This window comes from Bos javanicus, chromosome 4 (genome assembly GCF_032452875.1).
Source record: "Bos javanicus breed banteng chromosome 4, ARS-OSU_banteng_1.0, whole genome shotgun sequence".
Taxonomy (NCBI): Eukaryota; Metazoa; Chordata; class Mammalia; order Artiodactyla; family Bovidae; genus Bos; species Bos javanicus.
Genome location: NC_083871.1, coordinates 38,334,167 through 38,361,531, shown reverse-complemented (window position 1 = coordinate 38,361,531; position 27,365 = coordinate 38,334,167). Strand labels below are relative to the sequence as shown.

Genomic DNA, 27,365 nt, shown 5'->3' with positions numbered 1-27,365 from the left:
AATTTATAGTTGAAAAGTTATTAGTAGTCCAATGTGTTTCTATTTCAAATATATGAGCTCTTTATATATATTTAAATGTCTCCTGATTCAAAATAAATTAATCTATACATTATATGATTAAAGCATCCGCATACTACTGCTGCTGAACTTCCTCCAGCATCAGTTCAGTCCAGTTCAGTCACTCAGTCATGTCCGACTCTTTGCGACCCCTTGGACATCTAAGTTATTATTTTAGCAGTGTTTTCTATTAAATATTGAATGTACTGATTAAGTAGTCCTGGTAGTGACCAGCATTCATCCTTAGAATTCACTAAAGTAATCCAGTCTTTCCTGAATAGTCTATTTTTCTGTTGGCGCAAAGAGTGGAAGTGCTTCAGAGACACTGACTCAAACTTGGATAATTATCTAGTTATTTCCTTTTCATTGGTAAGAAAAGCTTACTCATGATGCTGTTAACTTTGTAGTGGAATAAAAAGAGAGCCACTTACATCCTTGGAATAGGAAATAGATTAGTCTCCCCTGCAGTGCTGCTGCTTCCTTCACTGTCCACGCTATACCCACTGCCAAAGCTGCTGCCCGAGGAGCCAGTGGACACGGAGCTTTCTGCAGGCCGGTGATTGGTGGGCTTGGCTGCATGGTGTGGGAAGAGTCAACGCCACAGTCAATCAATGAAACTCCAACTGATCTCCAAATGCAACTTAAACGTTTTTCTTCATTTACATTATAAAGAAACAGCTCTGGCAAAAACTCTGCATTTCTTAACCTGCCTTTCATTCTTTTTTCTTTAACCAATAACTTTCAGCGGCAACACTAAAAGCCTTTGATTGTTTTTGTTGGACAAAAAAGAAAAACAAAATCACTTCTAGGGATAAACCATCATATTTTTAGACTGAGTTAAATATTATTATTTGTTGTGATTTATTTGTACTGTATTACAATAATAATATGGCAAGCAAATAAGAATTGTGGCTATTTCATAGAGAAAAGACTTTAGGAAGACTTGGGTAGATAGAAGTGATAGAATACATGAAGATTGCTTTAATATTTTCCATATTAATAACCAATAATTTAAGAAGTCAAGGTGCAAAATAGAATAGATCATTTCAGGAAATGATTAAAAATTCTGGACTTGTTTGTATGTAGCTCTACCAACTGCCTCCAGCAGCTTTTAAAATTTGAAGATATTTATTTCCCCTTAGTCATGTCCTAGTTTATGAGTGGGAGTTGTTTTAAATAACCCATGAGTTTGATTTTTGAACATAAGAATGCATATTCCCATAGAAGAATTATGAATCTGTATTATAAATTATGCAATAAGTGAATGGTAATGTTAGCAGAGTTCTAGATTAGAAATTTGGGAGGAAATTTTGATGCCAAAGAAATGAAGAGTAACAAAGAGTTTCCTCTTTTTTCTGGGGGTTGGGGAGATGCTCTAGGCAGATTTTTGAAACTATCGTTTTTCTTCTGCTGTGTCGTCAGAGTTTTAGGAGTGAGTGTGAGCTTTGATCTTACAGAATATGGTTTTGAATTCCCAATCCTGCTGAAGTAACTCTAGGAAGTCTGTTTCCTCATTTGAAAATAATGGAGTCAATAAAGCCTCCCTCATAAGATGATGGTAATCAGGAGGGAGATAAAGCTGGAATACAGTAACCCACACTTTGTACTGTGATTTTCTTTGCTATACCCGTCAGACCTCTTCTTCAGGGCTTTATCATCAATGGCTGTTTCCCAGTCTTTGAGAGTATCTGCTGCTACTGTTGCTAAGTCGCTTCAGTCGTGTCTGACTCTGTGCGACCCCATGGACTGCAGCCTACCAGGCTCCTCCGCCCATGGGATTTTCCAGGCAAGAGTACTGGAGTGGGGTGCCATTGCCTTCTCCTGTAACTGCATAGTGATACACCAATTCAACTTACTGCTATGGGGGAAAAATACCGTTTAAAAGAGACATGAAGACAAAGCACAAACCCGACTAAGGGGACACACGCTGTGGATCATAGCACTGCTATGACCAGAGCAAGTGGGAGTATCTGGTCCCTGACAATGAATTCACCTTGATTCTCTTCTAATTTTAGATGTACTTTAAGCTGCAAAACTATTTAGATTCTCTCTCTTCCATAAATACTCTTCTACTGTTTAGTTAGGAGTTTCTTAAGCAGTTGGATGGATCCACACCACTTGGTAGTGTTGATAATCTTTTAATGATCTTATATTATAAACATTTTTCTTAAAGAAATGTACAAAAGTACAGTGGCAATCTGGCAGTGCTTTAAGCAGTATACCCCCGCCAAAAAACAGAAAACATAGATGCTGTGAAGGAAATCATTTGAGGGCAGGAAACTCTATCAGATTAGCTATGATCAAGTCTTTCAAAGGTTTTAAGTTTTTTTCCCACTTCTTCCTTTCCATTTCTGAACAACCAGTTTCTCTAAAGCCACCAGAAATGTTCATACCATCTATTTTAGTGATAGTAGGATTCTTTTTCCAGAATAGAAAAGGAAGAAATATTTGATAATTAGTCAGTTGTATGGCAGGTGTGTATTAAATTGGGAATAGCTAGTTAGAAAAGTTCCTGAATCCTGTTAAGTAACCAGCCACCAGTGAATTAAGAGTAACACATAGGACTAGATTTCCAGGAAAAGAATAATAACCATAATGCTTGCTTAATATTCTCTTTGACTTATGTAGAAGAAATCTAACTAATGTGTTAAAGACTTTTTAAAAAGATAAAGTTATAAAATGCAAGGGTAATATGACATAAAATTATGAACACAATAAAATGGATTAAACTGTATAATAAACTGCATAGTGAGTCAGACAAGTCAACGGATTATAAATAAGGAAAAGCTATCACACTTTTTGATTGTCAATAGATGATTTAACTAACTAGATTGTTAATATTTTTAGTATGATACTGAATGTAACAAAGTTATTTCATCAACTGGAAAATCTCAATATATTATTTTCAAAGACAAACCTTAATTAATAGACATTATTTTTAAAATAAATTTATTAATTTAAAACTTTTTTTTAATCCCTGAGCAATCTCACAAATCTCACAATACATCAAAATACCCGATGATGGCTTATTATTTACATTTCAAAATATCTAATCTTTTCTCTGGCAAACTTTGATTTTTACCTGATGCAGTTTCTAGCTCTAGTCCTCTTCTGGGATATTTGAGAAATGTGAACAGAATGTAAAACAATATAATCATAGGAAAAGAAAAAGGCTAGAAATAAATATAAGGAAACAGTTTTTCATATTGCCTAGGCAAATGGAAATTTCATGTGGAAAACCTATTAAAGTATTGCCAATATTTTAAATGCAAACCAGTAATATTTAAACAAAGAAAACTAAATATAGGAAACATATACAAATTTCAGAATAAGTCTAAGTCCACCTTTGTAAAATGAAATTACATGTAAAGTTAAATCTAAAGAAATTTTGGGTATTTAGGTGAATAACTCAAATGAATCTATATGTTTGGCATTATTTAATAAAATATCTGTGCATGACTGTATTTTTTTCTTAACCTGATACGTAGAGATAGCTTGACATTTAGTTTCTGAAAATGAATTCGATTATAATGCAGAATATATCTTCCTTGTACAGGTCTATATCTATATTGCATAAAATGAGGTTAAAAATATAGAATGCAGTTTTGATGAGCTGGTGCTAAACATCCAAATATTTTAATAGTTCCTTTTCAGTTACTTGAAACAACACATCTATTTACTAATTTTCTTTAATTGAATCAGCTCCCACAGAAGAAACCATCAATTATATTAAACTGAACTAAATCTGTATTTCTGTAAACCTCCAACAGTAAGTCCTAAAAGCAATGAATAAAGTGCTTTAAGGACTTTCTATTAGAGGCCAGATTATAATTTCAAGAAATCTCATGATTTCAGTGAAATTCTTTAATTTTCATTCTCAAATCTGTTTCATTTACTTTATTGTCTGTTGTTTTCCACACGTACCTCCCATGACTTTCCTTTGTATACTCTTCATTGAAGCCCATTCAGACCAATCACTTTGAATCTCTATGATTTGGTTTCTCTTCTCCTGAGCTCTAGCCAAATCTCTTTCCAATTTTGTTATACCTTCCTCTGACCCTGTCATTTTCTCTGTCTAAATGATACTCATCTGGAAAGGCTCAGTTCAGATAGAACCTGTTTCATACATTTCCCTCATCTTTATAATCAGAAGTGAACTCTCCTATATCTAGACTCTCACAGCACATAATTTGTATACCTTTTACAGCAATAATCACTTTCTATATTTAATTGTAGTTGTTAGATTCATGTGGTTATTGGAAGCAGAACCTATCTATGTTTGTTCCATGGTAGCCTTCTTAAAAGCTTAATCCTGGAACTATGCTGAAGCAATATTTAATAAATTGATAGTAAAAATTATAATAATGATAATTATATTAATAATTCTTTCCTTTAACCAAACAACTTAAAATATCTGAGTGATATAGAGGATTTTTCACTTTTTAAAAATCTAGTTCTGTGTTGATACAAATCAAAAATATCAGAAACACCACAGTATGTGTGTGTGTGTGTATATATATATATATATTTACCCAATATTCTTTGTCAATGAAACTTTGGGTAATCTATTTTTTTTTTTTTGGTTAACTTTTAAAATCAGAGATTCAACTTTAATCTGTCATACTGCATAGAAAAATGTGATCACTTGATCAGATGTTTTGTCATCCCAAATACCCCCAAACTGGTTTGATTAAAAGAAATATTTAATGATAACACATGAAACATGGGAGAGCATAGCCTTGTGAATTCATAACAGACCATGAATATTATATATATACACAGACATATATACATACTTATATATATTTCTAAACTGGAGTGAAAGAATAATACATATGGTAACATTGCATGGGAGGTACTAGAGGGTGACCTTAAGCTGACTACAACCCTTGGTGTACAGACAGGAGGTAAGCTCTGGTTTATATTTCAGTATAATGTCTCTCTACATTTCTTGTAGAAAATAATACTTGAAAACAGTAAAACTAAATATGATTTTTCATAATTTTATGATTTCAAAATTAACAATTAAAAAAATCTCTTCTTCATTCTTCCAACTCTTTAACAGAATTTCAGAAATCATATATTATACATCTGTGTGTTACATATGAAAATATTTATTTTACATTCATTTGAGACTTTTTTAATAAGAAAAATGTTTTTGGAGCCATCTTCTTAATGAATTACATTTTGGGAGGCCTATTTTCTTTTTGAATTTTTACTTGTATTTGCAAAAGCCAACTAGAAAAAAGAGTGTATCAAATAAATATGTGATGGTATAAGTCTACTTCTAGAGAGAGGGTTTCTATATACACTGCTGCTGCTGCTAAGTCTAGAAGAATAAATACTAGCATGTTGAATCATTTTGGGACTCATTTATTGAGGGGGCATTTCAGTAAATTAATTTTATCTTCTGTGAGGCAATTCAGTCTGTTTTGAATTATTCTCTGACCTCTTCACTTTCTGTGGCTGCTGGATGGTCAGACATCATTCTGTTTGATTGCTCCTCTGTGGCTAACCTTTATTAAATAGGGTAGTGTCTCTTTGACTGCCCATCTGTCTTCAGTTAGCTTGCTCTGTTGATTTTCCCCTCTACTATATACACATCTTTTACAAAATGCAGAACTATCACTGTACCTACCACACGATGGCAGCACCGTGTTCAAAGTGTCAGATCAAAATTGTGGATGACTTTATAATTGCACAATCATGGACTCTAAAGTTAACTAGTTCCAGAACCATCATCTTGTTTATAGAAAAACTAAGACCCTCCCACTTTTTTTTTTTAAGTTTAAAGTTTAAGTGACTTTTTCCAGGTCACACATTCATTAATGAAAGAGAATCAAGACTAATCATAATTAATGAAAGTGCTCATCCAGTTTTCTATAATACTGAATTTCTTAAATTAAGGGTTGTCTATTATAGAATTCAGTGCTTGGAGTGTATTAAGCCTGTGCTATTCTTTCACTGATTTTAAATCCCTGGTCTAGCTCAAAGGTGTTTCTAAATACTTCAGGAATAATTTATTATGTAGGTAAGCCTATAATTTCCTATTATATATATTATTATTATATTCCTATATGCAGTATATTATCTTCATAGATACAGTATATAGGGCTTTAGGATCAATTGTTTGAATTAAGATAAATCAATCAATAATTCTTTTATTTCAATAGTATAATGATGGAACTGAAATAACTGCCTATTGCTGAAATTATATACTTATAGCATGCATTTTCTTTGTTGTTCTTTAGCTAGTATTATATTTACATTAGTGACCTTTTCTACTTTATCTCCTTCACCTTTCACTCTATTTATCTATCTATTATTATTGTTGCTTTTGTGTTATTTTTACCAAAGAGATCTTGCAGCTTTATCACATTTGCTGATTGGATTTGGATGGAGACCAAATGTCAGATTTTAATTTCCACTGTTACCAGCATTATTGGTAGGTTTTCCCTTGAATTATGTCCAGTAACATCTTTAGGTTTTACTACCATCCAGGAGTATTAATTTAAGAAGAGATATTGCATCTTATAAGGACTTAGAAATGTAATATGCTTTTTTCCTGCTTTACTTCAATATATTCATTATCCAATTAGGGAAAATTTAAAAGAAGACACTAGAAAAACGGCATGCTACTGCTGCTGCTGCTGCTAAGTCGCTTCAGTCATGTCTGACTCTGTGCGACCCCATAGACGGCAGCTCACCAGGCTCCCCCATCCCTGGGATTCTCCAGGCAAGAACACTGGAGTGGGTTGCCATTTCCTTCTCCAGTGCATGAAAGTGAAAAGTCAAAGTGAAGTCGCTCAGTCGTGTCTGACTCTTAGCGACCCCATGGACTGCAGCCTTCCAGGCTCCTCCGTCCATGGGATTTTCCAGGCAAGAGTACTGGAGTGGGGTGCCATTGCCTTCTCCAAGAAAAATGGCATAGGTGGCTTCAATACAATTATCTGTATTTGTAACCTCCAAACTGTAATTATTTACATTTGTTACCTCCAAATTATAAGTTTTCACAAATAAAAGCATTTAAAATAGACACCTCTAATTTCTATATTGGTCATTTGTAAACTCTTGGATAAGGGCAGTGGAAGGATGTCACTGCAATATTTTCTAAATGAAAAATTATTGGTGATTTTATTACTTCTCTCTCAGGGTTGCTGAAGATAAAATTAACACTAACACTGGGTTTGGTCCTTCAGAAATATATATGTATGCATATACCAGAAAGTTATAACAAGCTTATAAAAATCAAAATACGTCCCTTAAAATATTCTGTATTATTTACATAGTAGCTTCTTTCAGACAGGGAGATGATGTGATTCCTCTGTTCTTTCTTCAGAAAGATACTAAAGCTTTTAATCCTGCTTGCACTCTTCCCTCTCCATATGGTTCAGTGGACTATTGTTCCTGTATTTATGCTATAATGTTGCCTTTTAGTGTGTCTTACTTTCTAAAGGTGTTTTTGGTTAAGAACATGTTTTGGAAGAAACTACTTAAAGTTTAAATGTGGATCAAAATTTCAGATTAAGTAATGGATAAATGTTTGATTAAAACATCATTAAAGTTAATTCATCTTATCTTAAATAAATTTAGTTTATAATTCCAGCTATGTCCAAACAAAATTGACACAGAATTTATCAAGGGCCAAGTTTTTGTGCTAAAAAATGCTAACACAATTAAGATCTTTACCCTTAAATAACACAATACAAATCTTTAAAAGATTCATAGCAAGGAGAATCATATATGAAAGAAAAAATATTCAAGGGCATCAATTTTTCAAGGGCAACTCTATTTTACAATATTCTCTTTTGAAACTTAAATATCCTCTCTCTTGCAGTTTGCTTGCAAAAGTAATTACATGGTCACTTTTGAAAAATGTTCTTCATAATCCTGAAACTGATCACTAAGATCATGAATACTTGGATAACAAGGATGTTATTCTTAAATAGAATCCAAATATTTTGATTTATATAAAAATCCTGCCCAAAGGAGACATTTCCAGTACAAACAAATAGAAATTAATAATAGCATACTGATTTATATGGCTAATGCTACAACAAACCCTCAGCATTATTTTTCACGATCATTCAAATATAGTCAGTGGCCATAAAGAGGGATCTGGACAACTATCTGATAACTACATGTCCAGTCCCATGGAATCTAAAGTCTTTAATTAATTCCCTTAATATTCCTACCTTCTCCAAATAGATTGTTTTCTCTCTTCCTATAGTTGGTTGTGTGTTAAGTTGCTTCAGTCACGCCTGACTTTTTGTGACCCTGTGGACTATAGCCTGCCAGGCTCCTCTGTCCACGGGATTCTCCAGGCAAAAATACTGGAGTGGGTTGCCATTTCCTCCTCCAGGGGATCTTCCTAACCCAGGGATCGAACCTGTGTCTCTTGCTTCTCCTGCACTGGCAGGTGGGTTCTTTACCACTAGTGCCACCGGGGAAGCAGGAAACTGTAAAGATCATGAGAGAGTACCAGACCAGAACAAAACAATATTCTATTTCCAGATATTTATTTCTACAATTACTATTGTCTGGTTACATATAAACTTAAATTGACTAACTGCATTGTTCTTCAATTTAAGATAGAGAAAACTCATGCTTTTGTCATTCTTAAATTTCTCCCACATATCTTTAATTGGTTATTCAATAAATATTACTCCAATGGGAGATTCATGGGACAGTGATTTTTATCTATTGTGTTCACTAAAAATCACTAACGCTTTGAAGAGTTTCTGAAACATGCTATTAATTAAAAAAAAAGTGTGTGTATGAATGAGAATAAATGATGAGCAACAAATCTGAGTAACCCAGATAATATTTTCTATAAATGATAAATATATATTTTCAGAATTCCCTTTTTAGATTTAATTATTTAAAAAAAAAAACTGAATTATATCCTTAAGGGTTAAGGATTAGGTAAGGGTTAGGAAACTCAAGTTTTACTTAAATTTGAATCAAAGTGATTATCTTCAATGTTTCTATTGTTATTTAATGCCCCAAATTAATTTTCAATGTGTAGAACTACTGATATAGATGATACAATAGAAGATAAAAGAAACAACTTATAAATGATTTTTTCCAATAAGTTTATCAAAATAAGGACACAAAATAAAATGTATTTACCTTTACAATACTCTGACTCTATCTTAATCTAGAAACAACTTGATTAAAGTTGATAGACAACTTATCAGTCAAACTTCAAAATTATATGGGCATATATAATCATAATTTAATCTAAATCATGCCCAGTAAATTAATTAAGATAAAATAAAAAATAGTCAATCTTAAATTATAAATTAACATTACTGAGCACAGAAAGTAAGGGTTCTGAAATGTACTATAAGAGATATAAGGCATAGAAAACTTAAGAGACAAATATGATAATTATATCTTGTGAGAAACTTCTAATTATCCTTCTTTCTTGACCATTGGAAAAATCAGGATTATGCCCATGTATAGAGCAGTTGCTCTTAAACATTTTGGTCTCAAGATCACTTTTACATTCTTAAACATAACTGAATTTCTCAAAGAACTCTGTTTTATGTGAGTTATATCTATCAATATTTATCATATTCAAAATTAAGAAAAGTTTAACATAAACAGTTGAGAAATACATTTTCCATTAGCCATCAACACATTGATACTGTGCCTTGTCATAGAAATGTAGGAAAAGTTCATGCATATTACAAAAAGAATGAGAGTGAAAAAGGCAAGTAACATCTTAATAGTCTTAAGAATTTTTTGATCTTGTAGAGTCCTGAAAAGATCTCTGGAATATCTAGTGATCAATGGACACACTTTGAGAATTACTGGTCTAGATCTACAGTGATGCAAATGAAGTATGAACTGTGAAAATGAAAGAAACAAAGCAGTTAGCACAAGCCTTCTTCAACAATCATCTTAAACCAGTATACACATGACAATCATTCTATGGTGATTTTTAATTTTACTTTCTATACTAAAAAACATCAAGTTGTATCACCTTATTTGAAAAGATTTATTATTATTGATATTTCATCCTTTTAATTTCTCTAAACTTTTGCAGAGTTTGTTCACTCAGAACTTCACAGCTTTAGAGGAATAAGGTCATAAAAATTTGCTTGTCTCTTCTAGTTTTGTTTCTTTTTTTAAAAATCTACTTTATGTTACACAGAAACTCAGAGTAAATAATGAAATTTGGCAGGCATAAAATACTGCAAATTCTTCCCCAGATGGATTTCCTCTACATAAAGTCTCTTCATTTTCTTGTACATTAATAGTTGGATGGAGCCAAAGTAGCTATTTAAGAAATGTTAGTAGCAATGACAATGCTTCACAACAAATTAAAAGTATAGAAAGAATATATATATTGCTATACAGAAAGAAATTTGACTTGTTCAGTGTTAAAAAAATACACTTTCTCTCCCTCTTTAGATTCCAAGCTCATTTCACATAGTCAGATATGACCTGTGTGTGTAACTGAATAACTTTGCTGTATACCAGAAACTAACATAACATTGTAAATTAATTATACTTCAAAAATTTTTAAATAAAAATAAAAGCTATAAGAACTCTGAAAAAAAAAATTACCTGCAAGAACTTAAAAAAATGCAGTTTTTAGTTTGAAATCTCTCAATGAGAAAAAGTTGATTTTGCTTCTGTGTTTAGAATAAAGCAAAATTTATTCTATTGTCTTTCTCATGTTTAAAAATAGACACCTACCTCCTAACTTTCATCAAACATTTTCTTCTTAAAAGTTTATCTGTTCTTGATTGATTTGTAATATTATTTTGATTTGTTTCTGTTCAAATTATCAACTAACTTATTTTTCACTATTTTAAAACACATTGAGGTATAAAGCTATGGTTATATCTACATTATTCCTAATTATGCATGTAAAAACCTCAATACCCTAATCAAATATTGCTGATATGTTTTCATTTAATATCCAAAAGTGTTTGTTTGGTACCTCAATAACTGAAATATATATTTACACATTCAACAAAGTAATAAAATAAAAAAGGCTACTTTTTACAGTCTGACTCATTATATGTAAAGATTCCTTCCCCCTATCCCATCCTCATTTCCCTCTCCTCCCCAAAGATTATCTTGCATAACAAGAATGGGTGGAATATCATGTTTTATATAATATACTCAGATGAAAAGTGGAAAAAAAATCAAGTATCAAGTAATTCATGGATAGATATCTGGAATTAGGCAACATTGGTAAGTAGCTACCTAGTGCCTTTGGCATTCCTCTGCCTCTCCCCTGGTTCCACGACGCCTTCTACCTACCCGGGTAATACGTTCCCAGCCCCAAGCTCTGATTGTACCCTCTGTTCAGGATCTTGTACTGTGTTCCCATTAGCCTTCTCATGCTCCATGCTTCTCATTTCTTTCCTCCATCAGCATTTACTTGCCTGTCTCATTTCCTCAGGGTCCTGTTCTCTGCTGGTAATTTGATAAATTACCTTTTTGAAAATAAATTTGCTCAAACCTAAAGTAAAATAATTTGCATTTTAAAAACTTAGGTTCATCCAAGGTATACCACGTGTCAGGGGTGGACAAGGTGTGGTCCTCAGCTCATCTGCCATGGGCCCGTCTAAGGACCAGGATACAGGAGGATGCTGTTTGTGAAAAAGACAGGCCCGAGGCATGGTGGAAGTTAGGGCCCTGAATTTCAACTTCATGGTTGAGTGAGAACGGCTCCAATGACTCAGAGGAGAGGTAGAAGACATTCCAGACCAAGAGAACAGCCAGCTGAAGGCTGGGTGAGGCAGGCAGGTCTGTGGCGTTCAGCATGACTATATCACAAAGACGGGGAGACGGGAAGAGCCTGGAGACCAGGCCAAAGAAGAAGGCAGGGCACAGATCCAGAGGGCCTTCTGAGCCAGGCTGGGCCTGCCACACAGTGATGGAGCCACCAAAGGGCTGGGGTAAGGGGGTAATCAACGTGCATTCTCGAAAGAATGTCCCGAGTGCCCACTGTGAACATCAGAGCGCCTGGACCACCAGGTGGGAATCTGTGGCCTCGAAATGACTGGGTGGCCCGACCAGGACAGCCGTAATGGGCTGGAATTTAAGAATACTGATGAACACAGGAAACAGATTGAATTCATGGAATTGGGCATAGGGTCATCCGTTACATCGTGATGCATTAATTTCTTTATCATTTATTGGCACTGTCAACAGAATACTGTAAACAAGATCATTTTGTATGCGGGTAAGTCGGCGAGGTTCCCTAGCTATGGTTTTCTACCATGAGTTGATATATAGATAGATATAGACACATATAGATATATAGACAGATGAATGTTGTACACAACTTTGCATGGTTACTGAGTGTCAGTAAAAATTGTAAAAAATAAAAAAAAAAACCACCCATTTATAATAAAAGTGAGGATGTGCTAAAAAAAAACAACTTAGGTTAACTTTGTTAAAAGACATGTCATAAATAGCATTTAAGGGACTTTGGCATGTTAAAAATTAGGCCTTTCTCTTCTTGGATCATATGTTAATAGTCCTGCTCAATCAAACAGGCCCATGGTTAGATCATGTGACAAAGGCACCACAATGCTGAAGCCAAGTTTGATACTTAGGCCAGTAGGTCTTACTATTCATGTCAGATGAAATGAATATGTAAGTCCTCGGTATGAACCAGTAATTCTTTACATGGATGGCTTGATGAACTCATGGTTGCTACCAGAAAAAGGCAAAAGTATCCAATGATGACAGGTCAGTGAATCACCTTTGGTAAGGAAGGTCCATCCACAAGAGGCAGCGTCATATGATCAGAGCTATATATTTACTGTCTGTGACTCTGCATGTACAGCAGAGATGTTTCTGGCAATAATGTTAAATGATTATAGAGTTTTGAAAATGCATAATCAATCATTCTAAGAAAATACAGAAAACTCTTAAAAAACACAAAGCTTTAGAAGAACATTTTGATTTTCACAAACAACATCAAAAGAAAACCCTTGCCCCAAGAGAAATAGGCCGAAAAATTTGAAAGCTGAAACCCAATTTGATTCTCTTCGATTGCTATTGGCTACTTACTTGCTGTGTTCATATCAGCACAGTTTGTTTTCTTTTCACTTTATACTATCCCAAGTTTTATTTTTAAAGCTCTTCTCTTCTGCCTTTCTTTCTTATTTTTGCACAAACACAGTAAACTGAAGAATATAAAGTCTGTTTTTATTAACCTCTTGCATACATTCCAGATGATTTCACCTCCAAATGATCTCATTCTGATTTCTTTTCTGATCTTCACTTTCCTTTAGGACCCTTTCCTTTCCAGAAACACAGAATGCCAAATTCCTTCTGACCAAAAGTGACCATCTACTTCTGGCCAGAACCAAATGGACCACTGATCGGCTGCTGCCCTTGTAACCAACACTTCCCTCCACTCCCAGCGCCCACCCTGTTTCCCAACCCAGCCGCCCACTACCACTCGCCCGAGAGCGCAGGTCTCAAAGAGAGGTGGCTTAGTCAGAGTTCACCATGGCAACAAGGAAAGGAAACTCTTATTTGACAGGTACTGCAAAGGAGCCTTATGGAAAGTGGAGTTTCCAGCAGCGGTCTGTGGAAGTAGCTTCAGGCTTTTCTCCTGAATTCAGCCACAGCAAGGGACCCTCAATCACAGTTCCCTCACACAACTCAGTCAATGATTTCTCTTCTCAGCTAGCGTCTCCAAGCTGTCCCAGCAGTTCTTACTGCCCAAGGTGGAGAGATATTTCTACCCATCCTTTATCAGTGTTTCTAAACTTCAAGCTCACTTAAAAATCTCAGCATCACACAAAAATAGCTCAGGAATTAAAAAATATCCCTACAATGTAATATATTCAATAGAAACTAAAGTTAATTTTCAAGGTTTTAAGAATTTTTGTTTTAGTTTTGGTATGGTTTTAAAAAACAACCTATTTTTAAAACTCTCTTCCCAGGTTGGTGTTACCTTCTAAAATGGCCAGGCCTGTATTCAACCAAACCAACTGGCTTGGAAAAAAAACATCTCCAGGGATTTCTAAATACAAACAGAGAGTTGTTTAGGTATCAGGATGAGCTGGCACAATCCGTCTAGTCCTTCCTTTCAGGTTTCCTAGCATGCAACTAAACCCCGGAGGGAGAGAAAAAGTTCCTCCTGGCTCACTCTGTAGTTCATACTTGACCCATATTTTATGCTACTTCAAGCAGAAATCTGCTGAGAAGCTCACAAAAGATATATGAAAAGCTCTTTAGGGACAATTTCGCCACCCTTGATAGAAATGACTACAGATGTGCACACAGCCTCCTCTGCAGAGACTGCTTACTGCTGCACTCGGCTTGTGCAGTGAGAAGGTTTTATTTTCCTGGTTGGTGGCAGCTTAATTATCAGCCTTCAGAAAAGAGGATCAAGTAGGTAAGCAAGTCTAAATTGTATTCCGCCATCATTTCTAGCAACCTCTAATCACTGGTAAGGACTTGAGTGTAAATAGAAAATAAGCAAATGACCATGGTTTTTAGTGAAATCAGGAGAGTGGATTTCAAAGGAGCCAATGTATTTAAAAAGCAAAAGCTTAGGCACAGTTATAAGACCAGGGTTAGACTGCCGATTCTGACAATTTCTAGCCAAGTGCTCTTTATCAGTTATGTCGCCCCCTGACTCTCCAACGGCTCGCTCAGAAAACAGAAATGAGAATATCTGCAATGAATCCCTCATCTACTAGGCGTGATAAAATGAGAAAATGGGTGATGAAGCACTTTTTACGTGAAGAACTACTGCAAATATATGAGAATATTCATTCGAGCATTATTCAAAGAAAGAGAAACACGTTTTGCTAAAAATTTTAAAACCCATATCTAAAAAAACCTCAGACAAAGTATCATATAGAAATACTTACATCAAGATAATTAAAAATGGAATGAAATAAGGGAAGCATTTGACTACTGTGACATTTGTAATTATGAAATATTTGCAGTAAGAAAATGAAGTAAGAAATCAATTGACTTATTTATTTGATTAAGAAAAGGCGAGAGGTGGAATTATAAGTACTCTTGGAAGGTACTAGTAAGGCTAACTAGAAATGGGAAATTGTCCTTTGGTGATAATCTATAAACTGGGTTGAATAAATGTATATTCAGGATTATCTTTTAATATTTAAGCTGTTTCCTTAAATCCCTGCTAATTCAAGAAATATCATAGTTCAAGTCCTTTGTACTGCCACACAAATCTTCCACTGCTCCTAAATATTGATTAGTTGGGAGAAAGGAATATACACTTTTTAAGTTTTCTGAGAATAAAAAGAAATGCAAAAAGAAAAGTCTGAGGCCTAATTTTAGTTTTGTGGGAAGTACAGAATAATAAAATCAAGTGTTTTAAGGCTGGAAGGGACTTGAGGACAGATAACTTATTTTTTTTTAAACCTTTCTTTGATATATGTTTTTGATTACAATGAAGATCATTTAATAATCACCCTGGTTCCCTGTAACTGTCAGTGAGTGGCATTCTTTCTTGGGGAAAATCTTACAAATGTTGAGGTCAAGTTAGGAACGGATATTAACTTGCTTTCCTTCCTAACAGAGCCATGGAATCAAGTCCAGGTCTTCCTCTATCCAGAAAGCTGAGCAGATTGTGAAGTTAATCAGACGTGGGAGAAAGAAAGAGTGGAAGCATTGACTAGAATAGCCGAACCCCATCATTTATTTACATGTTTATGTAAGCTCTGGTATGTTTATTTGGTAACAATTCCCCATCTATCTTATAATGTTTCCAACGTGAAACTTTGTCCTGCAACCCAATATGCTATCATTATAGCTCTCACTAGCAACGAAGCAGAAACTCTGAATTCTCTATTGCAAGGAATCAAATGAGAAAGCAAAAACTGACACACTCATTTTAAACTGTATCATATAACAATCGCTCAGAACCCAGCAGGTTATGAATGAAATAAATATACTTTATTTATTACACAGGCACTTGTATATTCACATGCCCAACACAACTGATACACTTGACAACTACGGAAACATGAATGGAAAATGTGTTTGTAGGATCAAGAGAGAACTGTTACCACGTAAAGGTGAATGAATGCATTAACATTTTTCCTTTACTTTCCTCTAGGAATTTCCAAAATTCACTGAATTTTTAAAAAAGTTACACTTAAAATAATATTCAACAAAAGCTTATCTACATTCCAACTGGTATGCTAATTCAAATTGTGAGTGGTTTAAATTTTTATCACAATGCAACATATTGATAGTCATGCTTGAACAGATTAGGTTAGTAGCATGCATTCCATTCTGCAATATGAATACTGTTAATCTATTTCCCAACAAAAGTCAAAAGATGCTCAGTGCATAGAAAAATACAAATCACTATAATCAATATATTATGAAACTGATCTTGGGACTTACACGGTGATGATGAAGTCCTGAAATGCCATGCCCACAAAAGCACATTAAAAAGTGGATAAACATACTTCATCAGACAATTTCTAAAAATTAAAAGATGAAGGCCTTAAATTTGGGGGATGTTCTCGCTGTGTACTTTGAATAGCGCCTTTCTGCTCACCTCCTTCTGGCTTGACTGGTCCATCAGACATCACCTTCCTGAGGGCTAGCTGGCTTTGGTCTTGGTTGCCATTGGCTGGTGGAGGCAGATTATCAGACTGAGTTCTTTGAATGGGGAAGACTCCTGCTATGCTGTGTCTGTGCTGCTTCCTGGCATGATTAGACTGACCGCTTTTATGTGCTGCTGTGGCAGTGTGGGTGAAATGGAAACTCAGAGTATGTATCCTCAGATGGAACCAGCTTGAATGTCATTCATGCAAACATAAGTGATGTTTTGCTCTACTGAAATTAAGTTGTGTTTTCAAATGCTGAAATGACATCACATGCACAGCACTAAAGGGGGTTAAAACTGGCTGTTTCTTTGGAAATGATGATTTTGGGAGATGGGGAGAACATTCATTTATCTCCATTGTTTGGCTGATGCCTTTTGGAAGTAACTGTGCCCTGGCATTTTCAAAGTCTCTGTACTTACTAAGTTCTTGTATCATTGTTATCAACTGAAATTACAGCCGTTAAGATGGGTGATTTGTTATGCTTTAGTTGATATCTTGACTTCAAAGGATTTCCAATGGTTAAAAAAAGAATAACCCTATAAATTTTCTGGAATCATAAACAAAGTGTGATCCAACTGAATGGGCCCAACTGTGCTCCTTAATGAGGCGATGACATAGTCTCATCACATATGCTTGTACATATATTAATACTATGTACTTTTGAGAATATAAGAAACATGATTTTCTTCATAGATTTTTTTTCAAAAGTCTAGAAAGTTTCTCACACAGAAATCTTCATCATTTCACATGCACAATTTATTAAACTTTTTAAGATTGATATGTCTTTTCCATTTCTCCTAGGTTCTAGAAGTTGACTATTGGTCACATTACTCTCTGTCTAAAATTGTTTAGTGTTTTTCAGAGGCGAGAATCTCATTGCTAGTCTGCTCCAAACAGTTGTGTGTATGTGCTTTTTTTTTTTTTTGATGTAATGCCTGGAAAGTTGGCAGTCACTTGTGCTTATAATTTCTGTATTCTAAAGGCTATTTACAGGCACACAAAAAGGACACATGACATGGCTTTGCCTGCAAACATCACAGACACAGCTCCCAAATACAATGAGCCAGGTTGGACGGATGGCAGAGACAAAGGAGAAACAGCCAGTTTTATTTTTGGTCTACGTAAACAAACAAACAAACAAACAAAAAAACTAAATAAGAAAGAGCATATTTATGTATTGATTCTGTCCTACACAGACAAAGGGACAGAGAACAGAGGGAGAAGGGAAAGCCAAAAACAAAGCAAATGGGGGAAGACAGCAGGAAAGAAAGGCAACAGATGAACACCAAGCTGCCATGCTGAGGAATTTATTTGCGTCTTTTACTTGGTTGAAGGCGGAGTTGTTGCACAGCGGCTTCGGCAGCGGCTATAGCAGCCCCTGCATCTTCCAGGTGGGTCTGAGTGACGCTGGTTTTGCTTTGACTGCGAGATGGTCCGTGAGAGCGGAGATGGCCTTCGGATGAGGATTTCGAGCTACCGGGACTACTATGGGATTTCTCAATGGTGGGAACCTGCATGTCTGGTTACAAAAAGGTAAAACACGAGTTAAAGTTGCTCCAGCGTTCCTCTTGTCAAGCTTGGCTCACACAATTTGAAACCGTCTAAGATTGATGTTAATTCTGTTTGTTTTTTGGCTCATCTGTGCAACTGCTCACCATACAGCAATGTGACTCAACATTTGGGAGACAGTTTTTGGGAAGAAAGACAAGAGGACGATAATCTTGGGAAGAGAGGTTTGAGAAGAGGAATGCATTCGAAGTAGTCTCATGTAAATGAATATACTGACTTATAATTTTACCAAGGAACTCTGCTAATTCTAGCGGAGACCAGGGAAGAAGCAATAGGCTAACACTGCCGCAGGAGGAGTTTTAAGTAAAAAAGATAGTTAATTCCTGGAGGAAGGGTTGTGAATCACTGGGACACTTGGAAGTGGAGATGGTATTATCATCATCTCAGGTGATTTTAAAGAATGTACATATAAGATCACACATTTGCTATGGCAGCTATACAGAGAGAGAGGTCTTTATATTGATCATCTTTCAGAATGGCAATCAGGGCAGAGTTAATCTGGCTACATGGAATCCAGAAATGATAAATAAAATTCATAAGTAATCTATAGCATATATTGTAATCAGTGGTTTATCATATTAACTCAGTGGCCTTTGGACATAATCTCAGTTTTCCATCTTGTAGAACATTTGTATTTCTGACCCAAATTGCAAAAAAACACTTTTCAATTATGCTGTACTTCCTGAGAAGGGGCAAAAAAGGAAGGAATACTCAGATCCAATATAAAAATTTTTATTTAATATTTATGAATAGCTCAGCATATCCTGGAAAGATACTCCATGGTTATCTCATACAAGCAGTAAATCAGTTTATGATGAAGATTAATGCTGTGTTGTAGGATAACTGGTTACTGAACTTCCCAATGGAAAAGTTCATTCAAATGAGAAAACTGTGCATACTGCCAAACCCAGTGTATGATGCTGCAATTTAAAAAATAATAGTTAAAAAAATCATAGAATTCATTTGAATACACTATTTAGGAAAGATTTAAGTAATTTTCAGCATACCAATTGTTTTGATGACCTAAGGAAAACATTTTTGATATAATTAAAAAAGCAAAATGCAAAGTTGTATGTGTCCTTATATTACATTTATAATGAATAAGAATGTATGTATGAAAAATAGGGATATAAGCAATTAGAAGAAATATGCAAAAATGATAATGATGATTACATCTAGTCAACATACTGCTGAGGATTTTTATGTTTTCTTTATGAGATATCCCAATACATTTTATAAAATCATATTATCCTGGATCTTGAGAGCTGGAAAAGACCCAATAGCTTATATAATGCAACCTTCTCCATTTTACAGATTCAAAAACAGAGAACCAGAGTGGTGAAGATCACAAAGGCATCAACTTAATTATGGGCTGATCTGAGACTAAAGTCCATTTCTCCAGATCCCATACCCATCATTCTTTGCATGATATTATATTAAATATTTCCTGGTAGAACCCAACCTTTCAAAAAATATTAAATATATAGACACTTATATTCAGAAAGATACTGAGTGAACAAACAGACAAAAGTTTTGCTATTTGAAATATTTCCTACCCTTGGATGGGTCAGGGAAGATACCATGGCTTCTGCTTTTGATGACAGATGGCTTTGGGGACTGCTGGCTGCTCTGGCTGGAATGGGACTTGCCATGATCAATGCTTTCAGTCTGTTCTTTGAGCGGATACCACCTAGGCGTGTTATCAAGGTGAGATGTGCTAGATAAATCAATCAGTACCTGAAAAAAAAATGCAGTAAGTGAATTAAATTTATGGATTAATCTATAATTCGTTAATTTTTCCTGCATACTGAAATTTATTCAAGGACATAAGTCAAGGATATAGTATATCTTTTAGGATGATGAGATGAAATTTTTTTCATTTTTCAATTTTCCTCATTTTTCTTCATCCATGACATTAGGAACAATGTCTTGTGCATATTAAATGCTTTACAAATGTTTGGTTAAATTGAACCGTATTACATCTCTGACTATTAATTAAATTGTTCGGAGATGATGCAAAAAGAGAGATTACAAGTCAGTTTCTTTATGAAATAAAGTTTTCTTTTGTTGAATGGACATGTTCTAGTCCTAAACTTGGCTAGCAGTTTTCTGGAGATTGTTTAATTTTAGTTACCAGAGGGACAAAATGAAAAAGAATGGTTAGTTTTCAATTATTAACTTATTCCATCTATTTTAAAATATATCAGTTCACATTTGGAACAGGGATATGACCAACAATTTATGAAAAGAAAGCACTGCATCATGGTTTAATTGGCAATGTTTTCTTTTTCTTAGTGGCACATAAACAATGGTGCATTTTGCAGTAGTTGGCATCTTAAATTTGATCAATATAAAAGAAATGAAAACCAGAACAATGGATATATGCCTTAGGTTTATGTGAACAATAAATTATCAGGACTTCAGTAAATCAGCTTTTTGAAATAGGATCATAAATCAGATATAACAGTACATTCTAGAGTAGTCCTATCTAAAACCAAGATTAGCCCAAGTGGCTATTTCACATGGAGCCTGCAGGTGAAGTTCAAATGGGAAAGAGGTACAGATGGAGGAACCAAACATGACCTCGTGTCACTTAAGACTGTGCAACTGTTTTCTACTGTTTCTATCAAAAGGATATCATATTTTCTAGGTATTATACATTTTTGGAGAGGATTTATTTTTTTAACAATAATTCATAACTTCTGCTTTAAGCAAAGATCACTAAACAAAAATATGTATTTTTATTTTTAAAAAATTATAGATGAAAAAAAGTAACAAGATCTGACCATCCTGCCAGATTTCATAATTAGGTTACATTCCTTGTGATTTACAAAAAATTTGTTTTTATTGTTTTCTTCTATTTCTAGCTTTGCTTCTTAAAATATTTTGAGATTTTTCTGTGAGACACTTAAATAAGAATATAAAATGTCATCAAGTCATTCATACATGCAATGAGGAACAGCAATTAAATAACCTCAAAATGCATTTGAAAAAATTCAGCTCATTTTATAATAAATTTATCCCATATCTTTAACATAGTCATTTGGATTCACAACATGATTATATAACTTTTTATCAAACAATTAATATTTCACTTTGAAAACTAATTATAAAGTACAATAAGTGGTAAAGTGAAAATTATTTCTCCAAATATTCATCTATTCAAAGAGTCAGTTTGAAAATAAATTATATTCACCAAAGAATTTTATCCAGAAATAGTTATTTTACACATTTAAGAAATTTCCTTTCCATCAATATTTAAATAAAGGCTTATAATGAAGCAAATGAAAAATAAAAGAAATCATAGGCTCACCTCACCAAGAAAGTCATTGGAAGAAAATCTATCATAATCCCAGACTGTCACCTCCAGTGTTTTCTTCTTGAGCTACAGTTCAAATCAAAGTGTTATTAACGTCATTCTCATCATAAATTTTCATTATACTCATATAACAGAGCCTTTTATTTTTATTCCTTGTACTCTATTTATGTAAAATTAGTTTTAATTTTATCTAAAACTGTATACTTACATTAAATATTATGTAAACTGTCAATCATTTTGCAGTCCAACCGAGTGTTTGATCATAAGGTACCTCACTGTTTTGCAAACAAAAGGGTGATTTTTACTTATTTCCTGTTATTCTACCCCCTCCCATTATTAAAAGTACAAAGCAGAATCTATATATACTCTTTAACACATGAAATTCATAGGTCATAAAAATGTCTAGGTTATTTAGATAAAGTATTTGGATTTGTCTCAGTAAATTGCCAAAACACATTAGTAGCATTATCTTATTTTTGCAGGTGAATTTGACTTATTTTCAACTCAAGAACCCAGATTATAATTGATATCCAGCTTCAATTTCACAGTCAAATTAGAAATCTTCCAGAGGATAAATTAGAAATCCCACTTTGAAAGACAACTCATTTGTAAATTGTTTCCATGGATGTCTTCTATTTTATTTGTATTCTTTTCTCTCTTAATTCATCCTTATAAACCATCAGTTATTTTCTGTAAATCATGCATAGTTATGAAGATTTTCACAAACATATTGATGTAGTTTTGCCTAGAGTCATTCTGTTTCTGGTGATAACCCTTTACATTAGTTTTCTTCATGCTTTCTTTTGTACAATTCAGTTCCACAATGCCAGATCCTTATTAAGCCTCAATTTAGAGAAAAGACGATCTCCAAAATGTTGCCTGATGGGATAATTCATTTCAGTGTGTCCAGTTCTTTTGTATCTCTATACTGTTTATAAATGTCATGATGTGCCTAGCTGGAAATATTTTCCCTCAAAATATAATAGAGCCCATTCTACTTAAATATTTCATTTTGAAATAATCAATGGAAAATGTTTTACCAATCTTATTTACTGTGTTTATTTTTTTAGCTGTTTTGCCAAAATGTGCACATTTTCTTTCACCGTTCTTTGAACTGCACTCAGTTCCTTTTATGGCTACATTTCTTATATGTACTTTACCTATTTTTGTTGTTGTTGTTGTTTATATAGAAAAATTGATATAAATCACATTCTTTCAATAATTTTATCATCACTGTTTTTATATTAGCCTAAATCTGTCATATAGAAAATAATAGCTGCATACCTGTTCCATGGAGATACTTTTATAAATCACTGTTTGATTCCACTCAGGATTAAGACTTTTCTGAACGTATTTAGTCCTTCTCTTGTACTCAGCACTGAATTGGAAGAAAAGAAAAAGTTATCTTGATTATTCACCTTGACTGATGACTTCATAGTCAACCTGAAGGGCATGCAGACTTTTAAAGGTACTTTGTTGTGAATCACTATATAATCATCTCATCATACTGATGTCTTAAACCATATCTTAAGTTGAATGCACAATAACAATTTAAAAATATCTTGGAATACTTTAGTTTTATTTTCCCTAAGGTAAATTTTTTTAAAGAAAAGCTTTTTGGTGTTCTAACTGTGATATAATTTTAGAAATCTTAATCTCTCCTGAATGTTTGAGATAATTACATGAAGTATACAGTAATGTCAATATATTCTTATCCCATAAATAATAATTTTGTATTTAACTTTCCAATAGTTTTGCAACTGATCATGTCAGCAAAGCCAAATGGTTTTTCAATTTTTTTCCATAAAAAACTATAATAACTGTATTGACTGAGGAAAGGATGAAAAATGGCAGTTGCTATAGCTGAGATCTCATGAACATTTGTTATATTTATAGTATATTCTGACACTTTTAGTAAAACAGTAATATAGTTATGAAACAATCCTAATTAAATATAAATTCTTGGTTTCTGTCAATACCTTGTTATAAATGATAAACCAAATCAAAACTTTTCTTTATTCATTATAACTTGGGGCATTTGAGTTTGTCCTTGACTCTTCCATGCCCTCTGATCAACAGTTAGAAGCTTATATTTTACATGTTTAAACATGAGTATTTTTAAAACTTATTTTAATTAAGTTTGACAAAACATCTATACTGAGCATCAATCAATGAAGTTGGAATCACTGCTATTTGCTATGAGCCAATGGCACCCACACAGACCAAACCTTTCTCTAACATTCACTGGCTTTTCCCTAATTTTTTGCCTGGAAAATAAACCTATTATGTTGGTACAAATGTAATTATGGCTTTGGACTATGAATTCTAAATAATTATCAGTAGGCTCAAATACATCTTTATTAATCAAAATAGGAACCATTACAATCAACACACTTTTGCCACCGAGAAGTTTGTTTATTCCTGTAGCATAAAAATCCATGCTTTGGAATTTGATGAACTCTTGGAAAACATTTTCTCCTCCTGCTGATTGTAGAAGAATTTCCCCTGCAAAAACTTGTCAAGATGCTTGAGAAGTGGTAGTCAGTTGGTGAGAGGTCAGGTGAATATGGAATATGAGGCAAAACTTTGTAGCTCAATTTGTTCAATTTTTTAAATGTTGGTTGTGCAACATGCTGTTGGGCATTGTGGCAGAGAATTGGGCCCTTTCTGTTGACCAATGTCGGCTGCAGGCATTGCAGCTTTTGGTGCATCTCATCGATTTAACTAAGCATACTTCTCAGATGTAATGGTTTCATTGGGGTTCAGAAAGGGGCAGTCGATCAGCAGCAGACCACCGAACAGTGACCATGACCTTTGTTTAGTGCAAATTTGGCTTTGGGAAGTGTTTAGAGCTTCTTCTTGGTCCAGTCACTAAGCTGGTCATTGACGATTGTCATGTACAATCCACTTTTTGTTGCACATCACAATCCAATTAAGAAATGGTTTGTTGTGTGGAATAAGAGAAGAAGACATTTCTATTTATAATATATGTGCTCCTGAAATGAGTACAAGAGAAGATGACACTTCAAAATGGTGATTTTTTGATTTCTGGCCAGCTCATGAGGAACCCACTTTTTAAGCTTTTTCATCTTTCTAATTTGCTTCAAATACTGAATGACCATAGAATGGTTGACCCTGAGTTCTTTGGCAACATTCTGTGTAGCAGTAAGAAGATCAGCTTTGATGATGCTCTCAGTTGGTCGATGTCAACTTCTGATGGCTGGCCACTATGCTCATCTTCAAGGCTCTCGTCTCCTTGCACAACTTCTTGAACCACCGCTGTACAATATGTTCACTAGCAGTTCCTGGGCCAAATGTATTGTTGATTTCGTGAGTTGTCTTTGCTACTTTATGACCCATTTTGAACTCAAATAAGAAAATTGCTTGAATTTGCTTTTTGTCTAACATCATTTCAATGTCTATAAAATGAATATAGACAGCAAGTAATAAGTCATTAGCAAAAAACATTAAGTGAGAAGTGTGCATTAAAATGATGTATCAGATCAAATAACATCAGATCAGTCTCTCAGTCGTGTTCGACTCTTTGCGACCCCATGAATTGCAGCACACCAGGCCTCCATGTCCATCACCAACTCCCGGAGTTCACTCACACTCACGTCCATCGAGTCAGTGATGCCATCCAGCCATCTCATCCTCTGTCGTCCCCTTCTTCTCCTGCACCCAATCCCTCCCAGCATCAGAGTCTTTTCCAATGAGTCAACTCTTCGCATGAAGTGGCCAAAGTACTGGAGTTTCAGCTTTAGCATCATTCCTTCCAAAGAAATCCCAGGGATGATCTCCTTCAGAATGGACTGGTTGGATCTCCTTGCAGTCCAAGGGACTCTCAAGAGTCTTCTCCAACACCACAGTTCAAAAGCATCAATTCTTTGGTGCTCAGCCTTCTTCACAGTCCAACTCTCACATCCATACATGACCACAGGAAAAACCATAGCCTTGACTAGACAAACCTTTGTTGACAAAGTACTGTCTCTGCTTTTGAATACGTTATCTAGGTTGTTCATAACTTTCCTTCCAAGAAGTAAGCGTCTTTTAACTTCATGGCTGCAGTCACCATCTGCAGTGATTTTGGAGCCCAGAAAAATAAAGTCTGACACTGTTTCCACTGTTTCCCCATCTATTTCCCATGAAGTGATGGGACTGGATGCCATGATCTTTGTTTTCTGAATGCTGAGCTTTAAGCCAACTTTTTCACTCTCCACTTTCACTTTCATCAAGAGGCTTTGTAGTTCGTCTTCACTTTCTGCCATAAGGGTGGTGTCATCTGCATATCTGAGGTGATTGATATTTCTCCCAGCAATCTTGATTCCAGCTTGTGTTTCTTCCAGTCCAGCTTTTCTCATGATGTACTCTGCATATAAGTTAAATAAACAGGGTGACAATATACAGCCTGGACGTACTCCTTTTCCTATTTGGAACTAGTCTGTTGTTCCATGTCCAGTTCTAACTGTTGCTTCCTGACCTGCATACAAATTTCTCCAGAGGCAGATCAGATGGTCTGGTATTCCCATCTCTTTCAGAATGTTCCACAGTTTATTGTGATCCACACAGTCAAAGGCTTTGGCATAGTCAATAAAGCAGAAATAGATGTTTTTCTGGAACTCTCTTGCTTTTTCCATGATCCAGTGGATGTTGGCAATTTGATCTCTGGTTCCTCTGCCTTTTCTAAAACCAGCTTGAACATCAGGAAGTTCACAGTTCACATATTGCTGAAGCCTGGCTTGAAGAATTTTGAGCATTACTTTACTAGTGTGTGAGAACAACCATATTTATTCAGAATGTATTCCAATATCAGATGGCAAATTTCAACAATGCAAAAACTGCAATTACTTTTGCACCAACATAATATTTGTCTGGGGTCCTTTCCTGTGCCTGGAATTCATAAATTGCCGTTCCCTGAAAGTAGTGGATCTTCATCCTGGATCTGCAGTTCTATTCCCAGCAATGGACAACAGACTAACTCTTGTTATATTAATGGCCTCAAGCCTTGCTAAATTCTGGAATCTCTACTATTGTTCCCCCAACACTAGTTTATTCATTCTAGATAAAAATATTGAGAGTCAACTCCATTTCACCACTCACTTTTAGAGATATATCTTACAGCCAAAGCTCAACATTCAGAAAACTAAGATCATGGCATCTGGTCCCATTACTTCATGGCAAATAGATGGGGAAACAGTGGAAACAGTGGCTGACTTTATTTTTCTGGGCTCCAAAATCACTTCAGATGGTGACTGCAGCCATGAAATTAAAAGACGCTTACTCGTTGGAAGAAAAGTTATGACCAATCTAGACAGCATGTTCAAAAGCAGAGACATTACTTTGCCAACAAAGGTTCATCTAGTCAAGGCTATGTTTTTTCCTGTGGTCATGTATGGATGTGAGAGTTGGACTGTGAAGAAGGCTGAGCACCAAAGAATTGATGCTTCTGAACTGTGGTGCTGGAGAAGACTCTTGAGAGTCCCTTGGACTGCAAGGAGATCCAACCAGTCCATTCTGAAGGAGATCATCCCTGGGATTTCTTTGGAAGGAATGATGCTAAAGCTGAAACTCCAGTACTTTGGCCACCTCATGTGAAGAGTTGACTCATTGGAAAAGACTCTGATGCTGGGAGGGATTGAGGGCAGGAGAAGAAGGGGACGACAGAGGATGAGATGGTTGGATGGCATCACTGACTCGATGGACATGAGTCTGGGTGAACTCCAGGAGTTGGTGATGGACAGGGAGGCCTGGTGTGCTGCGGTTCATGAGGTCGCAAAGAGTCAGACATGACTGAGCGACTGAACTGAACTATAGCTAAATATCTTTTTTCT

The 27,365-nt window shown here is 34.9% G+C and overlaps 1 protein-coding gene across 1 annotated transcript in view; it reads right to left on the bottom strand.

Annotated features, from left to right (window-relative positions):
• PCLO (piccolo presynaptic cytomatrix protein) overlaps window positions 1-27,365 on the bottom strand; it is a 389,810-nt gene that overhangs the window by 38,931 nt on the left and 323,514 nt on the right. Inside the window, exons 17-21 of the mRNA XM_061413775.1 lie at window positions 22,819-22,912; window positions 21,529-21,600; window positions 19,772-19,952; window positions 17,971-18,165; window positions 489-630 (exon numbers count right to left, since the gene is read on the bottom strand). Coding sequence (XP_061269759.1) covers window positions 489-630; window positions 17,971-18,165; window positions 19,772-19,952; window positions 21,529-21,600; window positions 22,819-22,912 — 684 coding nt within the window. The remainder of the gene's footprint in view (window positions 1-488; window positions 631-17,970; window positions 18,166-19,771; window positions 19,953-21,528; window positions 21,601-22,818; window positions 22,913-27,365) is intronic.